The 7,073-nt window shown below is 25.3% G+C and overlaps 1 protein-coding gene across 1 annotated transcript; it reads right to left on the reverse strand.

Annotated features, from left to right (window-relative positions):
* Window positions 1-1,760: 1,760 nt before the first annotated feature.
* On the reverse strand, window positions 1,761-2,780 carry LOC136989576 (uncharacterized). The gene is made up of 5 exons (XM_067287792.1): window positions 2,638-2,780; window positions 2,487-2,554; window positions 2,211-2,315; window positions 2,048-2,077; window positions 1,761-1,948 (listed from the first exon to the last, which is right to left on the reverse strand). Exons 1-5 carry the CDS (start codon window positions 2,714-2,716, stop codon window positions 1,859-1,861), a joined length of 372 nt encoding a protein of 123 aa, XP_067143893.1. The 5' UTR covers window positions 2,717-2,780; the 3' UTR covers window positions 1,761-1,858.
* Between the last annotated feature and the right edge of the window lie 4,293 nt (window positions 2,781-7,073).

Below are 7,073 nucleotides of genomic sequence, written 5' to 3' on the forward strand. Positions count from 1 at the left end.
AAAACCAAACATTTTTTTTGCTAAAGCAGTCAATAATAATAATAATAATAATAATCAAATAAATAAATCTAGTGAGCCAGTATTAATATATATACCGTTTTCATAGAAAAGGTCCACTTACAGTGTTCAAACTTACAACATGCCGAACTGTCATATACATAAACTATTGCAGTAATAGTTTTTAATTAATGAACTATCTTCAATTGACTCCCGGGGATCGATATCGACCAGTTTGAAGTCCCCTGGATTAAGCAGAGATTTGATACGTTGTATTGTACGTTGTGTTATGTGAGAAACTCTATCAGACATTAGTCATTTTCACTCATTTTCCTTCGAAAGTAACGAAAATCATTTTTTTTTTAATCACCAGAGGAGCTCTTATTATTAGTTATGGCATTTATATTTTGTTATTTTCTACAATGTTCTTGTATTTTTGAATCATTTCTAATGATAATTCTTTATAAGTAGCAATTTTTAAAATTTTTTAATGCTAAATTTACTAAAATCATCACGCTAGAATACTTAGAGTTACTAAAACAAAGCGTGTGCTGTTATTCCTTTATACACAGTACAAGTACATGGCAAAACCTCGTGATCTGTTTTGACTAATCACGTCGAGTCTAACAAAATTCTTTGACTTCAGATGAAAGTCTGTTTTACGCTTGCATCAAATAAATATGTTGAATAATAATTTTCATTTTTGCACTATCAATAGCATTGTTACATGATTTAATGCTTTGATTACATTAGACCTGATTGCTACAACCAATATAAACTAACTTTTTGAAGGAAATTATTCAGTTTAGCTGTCAAAACTGATGTCAGTTTTTTACCGTTCGTCCTTTTCGAATTCAATACTATGAATTATGATAAAATACCCAAAAAATAGATGTTATATTTTTAATACAATTCAATTTTAAATTTTACTATATAAAGTTAATTCAATATTATATTATTAATGTTTCAAAATAGAGTAAACATAATTCATTAACTTGACACAAGAAATTATTGTTTCAAAAGATAATAATTTATATAAAATAACTAGTTTAATTAATAACAAAATTAAGCTAAACACATTAAGTGCAATTTATTGTGACAATGTCACAATGCCGGGCTGAAATTTTTAATTTGAAATGCTCTCCATTTCAAATTAGTAGTGACTTGCTCCTGTATATCATACTTTTCCTTCAACAATAGAGTCGTGCCGGTCATCTATTAACTAAGTTTAGAAGTTTATATATAGTTAATCGAGACCTTCTGCTCCTAAGATTTCTATATCTGTTCTCGGATTTCATCTCTCTAATTCCATTCTAGAGATAAAAGAAGGACAGACGAACGGACGGACGACAGTGGGAATTTATGTCTAAATTTTTTTCAAATTGCAGCCCAATAATGCTTAGAATAGGGCATTATAAATTTTAAAATAAATATATTTCGTTTTTAATTTTAGTTCCAATAAAATCTATAAAATTTATATGTATTTTTTTACATATGTTTTTAAGTCAATATCAATCTTGTTATTTTATTCTATCAATATTCAATTGTGTTGTTATAAATCTATTTATGTAGAACCTGATGCTGATGTTATAAATAGTTTTTATAATTAAAATTTAAAATATAAAATCTATTTTTAAATGGATTATAATAAAAATTTTAGTATAAGATACTTTTAGGTAATTCGTACATATAGACAAACAACTAATGATCTAAAACTAAAATTATGTGCATTCAGAAATCGTGTAAACAAATAAAGAGATAAATAATTCAAAACTGATTTATTTGTTTATAAAATAATTCTACAATTAAAATTTAAATCAATATAGATCATTTTTAATTAAAACAAATGCTTAAAAAATCTTTAATCGTCGTCGAAATCAGCTCGTTGGATACACAATAAACTTGCTTTTTCAGCTTCCTTTTGCTCTTTCTCTGTGGGTCTAACCAATTGCTTAAAATATATATATACATATATATTAAATTTTAACAATAAAGAAACAAAAATAATTAAACACTTAAACAAAATTATCTTATAAAGTTAATTTCTTACCTCGAAATTGTTTATTAGACACTCAGAATACTAGAATGATAATAAAATGTGTAGTGTGTAAATTATGTGTATGATAATTTTCAATAGAGAATTGATAATTGACAGCATATGACTTAAAAAAAATAGAAATTATAATTTTACTTCGATTTTTAATTAAACTTACTTTTGATTGAGTGGTAGAATCGGCACATATGTAATATCTTAAGGCACTCGCCTTATTCTGAAAACCCTCTTCCTCCATTACACATCTGCCTATTTGTAAATATATCTAAAAAAAGTACAAATCATATTAAATTATATAGCAATCAATCGATATGTACTGAACTTTCTTTTAACTATTTTAACTATATTTTTCTATGTAAAATAAATAAATGTACTGTACAAATAGATAAAGTGAAAATATAATTTTTTAAAATTTCTATACGACCTTTTTACTTACCATTCTGAAAGAATCAGGTAATTTTCGTAGAGCACATTTCCAAAATTTAGTAAGTTTAGAAGGTTGTACTATAAGAAAAATAATTAATTTCTAAATATGCTAATATTGAAACGACGTTACTTTCTTTAAAAGCTTAATTTATAATACTTACAGCAGAGTTTTTCAGGCGATAAATCTTGAGTAGAAATATCAATAAAAATAAACAGAATTACAAAGAAAAATAACTTCATTTTAAGAATTTTTAACGTCTATCTACTCTGCTTCTTAATGAATTTGTACCGTTTTCTTTTATCAAATCTCTGTTTTAAGTTGAACCACTTGCGTAGGAAGCACATGATATACGTAATCTATGAATGTAAAATGTAACAAGAGGAAATTAGGCAAAATTTCTAAATAATATTGTCATCCTAATAATTTTAATATATAATTTTCAGTTTGATCTAAAACAAAGAACAAATCTATAGAATGTTCAAAGGGAGGATGAATACACTCTTCTTAATTATCTTATTCATTAAATACAATATTGCTATATAATTTCCACGACCATTGTATGCATGTCAATAACAAAAAGAATATATTTAAATTAGAACTGATGATCTAACGGTTTAATAATACCGAACAGGTCGAAGACTTTACGTTCGACTTCGAGCCTTAAGTTTTTAATGATCGAAGAATCTATGTTACCTTAATTTTGCAATATTCATATTTTATATCATATTAAGCCATATATAATAATTTTAATAAGATTTAAATTTTTTTCCATGATAATTACATTAATATCATTAATAGTTATTCTTACAATATAATAGTTGAATCATTAAACATCTCCATATTAAAAGATTGAAAATAGTAGTGTAAATTACTTAAATTTAATAATATGTTAAATCCACGTTTTATTGTAAGTGTAAGCAATTTAAAACTAAGTTTTATAGCGCAAAATTTCGTCATAATGGCATTTTTTTTTAATCTTTTGGGTGAAGGTCGATAATGGCCTGGAAGCATAACCTATTAAAAATAATTAGCAGCTTATCGAATTACATCGTTTATCAACTTCGTTGATAATAATATTTTAATCAAGTTTAACTTCTATTTTTTTGTGTGTAATTTCCGTTTTTTAGTTTACGATCTAAAAACTTGAATTTTTATATTATATATTAATCGTGTAACTTACATACAAAATTATATCTTTGATACATTTATAATCGGTTAATGTTACCTATGATTCCAAAATGGCGGCTCGTCTCTGATTCCAGCAAATGGATGAAAGGAAACAGTGAGGACGCACATTCTAACCTAACCTAACCTATTCTAATAATTTTGTTAGTAATAATTATGGTAATTTATTAGAATAGGTTAGGTTAGGTTAGAACGTGCGTCCCCACTGTTTCCTTTCTTCTATTTGCTGGAATCAGAGACAAGCCGCCATTTTGGAACCATAGGTAGCATTAACCTTATAATCTAATCTAGATTCAATGATAAATAAGAGAAGTTCTTTGTTTTTAATGTCTAACTCTTCAAAATATGGGGAATTTCTAATAATAGAAGTAACAATTGAAGAAAGTAATACTTGTAGTTAATAACTTACTTAATAAGAGTCAAAACTGTTAATGCTTGTAGTTTTGAGTTTTTAAGAGTTTGACATATTTAAAATGATTAAAATGTAAGGAAAATTCTTCTTTATTCCCATTAAACTGGATATTACTTACTTCCTTTATTTCCATTTGTTTTACTGTACATTCTTCTGGATAGTAAACAAGAACAGGATATGATTTAGAATTCGTTTTTTTAAACGATTGCTCTATTAATTTAACTATGAGTTTTCATATTAAAAATTTTTATTAAAGATTATTTAATTTTGAATGTTTTCAAACAATTTAATTTAAAATTAAAAAAAAAAATTAGGTAGAAAAGTGGAAATTTAAAAAAGAAAATCCACTTAACGTACGGTAAAATTTATCTCTTATTATTTCTTTTATTATAAACTCATTGAATGCGCAACTGAATTGGTGAAGCGTAGGCTTTTTTATATATATAAAATAAATGTATTTGATTATATAATTATATTTAAATTTCTTTAATGTAAATTGAGTTAAATTAAATTAATTTTTAGCGTATTAATTTAGAAAAACATTTTCAATTTGGATAGGTTGAATTTTCGGCCAGGATATGTTCGATACTAATTAGGTGCAGATTTTATCGAAACTTTACGAAGTCTACGGAAATAATTAAGAATTATCTTTCAAATAATTTATAATTATTTCCGCGATAGTTTAACGGTCTTAGGATATTAACTTTAATAATGTGAAATTGATAAAATCGTTGCTATAGTATAATGACTTGAAATCCCTTTTCTCTCCGAAGTTGTTTATCATTAAGAAGTCAAAAATACATGCAAAAGAGAATTTTTTAAAGAAATTGTAGATAAAAAAACATCCTTAAGTGTTAAAATATCAATTAATACTTGAACGATTCTCAGCTAAAATAATAATATTATATGTTTTTTAAAATACTTATTAACATTTTTCATAAGAAATCAAAACAAAGCGAAAGAATGGAACTTACTTTATTATCATTTTAAAATTTTGTAGTAAAATTTATAAATTTATATTAATTAGTATTCATCTCAAATATTTATGTTATAGCCTATATATTATATTTATTACAGAATAAAAATATTTTTACTTAAAACTTAGTTGAAGTATTTAAGTAATTAATTTTTAAATCATAAATATTGTGCATGATCTCGATATAACAAATACTATTATTAATTTAAATTATTTTCTTTAATCCGAAAATTAAAAATATTCAGTAACTAGTTGCATAACTTTCTCGGAAAAAAAAGTTAAAATTGTGTATAATCTATTATGATATTCTATTTAAAAACTTTTTATATTGTTAATTATTATAAAATGGCAAAAAGCTTAATTTCGATGATAAAGATGAATTCTTTAATCTCAAAATTAAGCTCGAGATATGACATATGACCCATTTCTAACTCCCCATTCCCTTAACGGTTAACATTAAAATTTAATAGTATCAGTGCCTAATACACAAACTTCCCTGCAAAATTTCAGAAATTTTCGACAAAAAGCACAGAAGTTATTAAGTTTCGAAGCGGGTGAACAAAATCGTGCCCCCCACATTCGTTATATACAGAAAAAACCCAATTTTTTGCATTTCTTGATGTTTCAAAGTGTCGTGAGTCCAAAAACGTAAAAGTCTTGAAAGGGGTCATTACTTCTACCTGTTATATTGTATATAATAGCAGAGAAAGTAAAAGAATGCGTTGAAAAACTGTTAAACCCATTAGTAAGGTTGAAATTATATGATACTAATATTTTTTCAAATTGAAATACTTTTAAAAACAAAAAAACAAAACGTTAATGATTGATTTGTTAATGTGAAGAATAACCTCAATTATGCTCATTACACCTGAGCCTGCTTCGTAATGGCTTAAGGGTTATGATTGGAATAATTCCGAAAAGCCAAGGTTCAGATCGGATTCAAGTCGAATTCAGTCTCTTTATATGGAATTTCTCTCTTTCAAATTAGGATTAAGATTATATTTATCCAAATTCTAGTGATAATTTACGTATTGATTATAAATTAAAAGTTAACTAAAGAATATGCAGAATATAGAGTTGCTGTAAGTAGATATGATTCATTACTTATGTAAATGAGCATACATTGATGATCTTTTCTGATTTGTGACATAGTTTATCAAATGAAATATCGAACTATATACTATAATAAATAATCAGTTTGTATCTCTTAATGTAACTTGAGTTACATCCTGTCATACAATTGCAGTTTAAATAACAAGGCAGAATAAATAAGTTCCTGATCAAAGAGTGATGGATCGTCAAATGAAAACTTGAAGATTGCAAGTTATGTAGAAAAACAGTATAATAAAAATAAATACAGTAATAAATAAACTAAGTTTAAAATATTTTAAAAGTGTCTTTCGCTTATATTTCTATTTGATATTCAGTTTTTTGTTGAACTGTTTTAGAATCAGAAAATTTCGTTAGATTTTTTTTTAATTGTTTAAGGTCGAGCTGAAATTTTGGGTTAAGGTAATGAATAGCCTTAAAACATGTCATAACCTATTAAAAATAATTAGTGGTTTATCGTGTTCATCGTATATATAAACTATTTTGAAAAAATTTCTTTGTTATTTTACATTGTATTTAACTTGAAAAAAAAGCGGTTGTAGTTTGCCTAATTGAAGTAGCAATTACAAATTATACTGATCTTGAATGGGTCAAATTTTTAATCTAATTATCTCTCTAATTACTTAAATTATGAAATTGAAAACAATATTTTTACACGTTACGGATATAAAATCGATAAATTCTAAAGTTTGAGAAATAATTTTAAAAAATGATTTTTAACTCAAATATCACACACTATTCTTACAGACTTATGAATGTGTTCCAAGTTTAATATTTCTATGATATTCTAACTGAAAAATCCAGCAACGAGTTGCTTGACTTTCCTGGCGATATTTGGTGGCGCCATCTGTTATCATATTTTATGAAAAAAAACTTGTTTCAAATTAAACTTGCAAAAAGTTTAACTTAAGGG

Source organism: Centruroides vittatus, unplaced genomic scaffold (assembly GCF_030686945.1).
Source record: "Centruroides vittatus isolate TY-2023 unplaced genomic scaffold, ASM3068694v2 scaffold_712, whole genome shotgun sequence".
Classification (NCBI taxonomy): Eukaryota; Metazoa; Arthropoda; class Arachnida; order Scorpiones; family Buthidae; genus Centruroides; species Centruroides vittatus.

Bases quoted from the DNA above. Each gene is read 5' to 3' on its own strand.
- LOC136989576 (XM_067287792.1), bottom strand. From the start codon at position 2,716: ATGAAGTTATTTTTCTTTGTAATTCTGTTTATTTTTATTGATATTTCT. The intron at 2,555-2,637 runs GTAAGTATTATA...TTTTTCTTATAG, and splicing joins ATCGCCTGAAAAACTCTGCT to TACAACCTTCTAAACTTACT. The intron at 1,949-2,047 runs GTAAGAAATTAA...ATATATTTTAAG, and splicing joins GTCTAATAAACAATTTCGAG to CAATTGGTTAGACCCACAGA.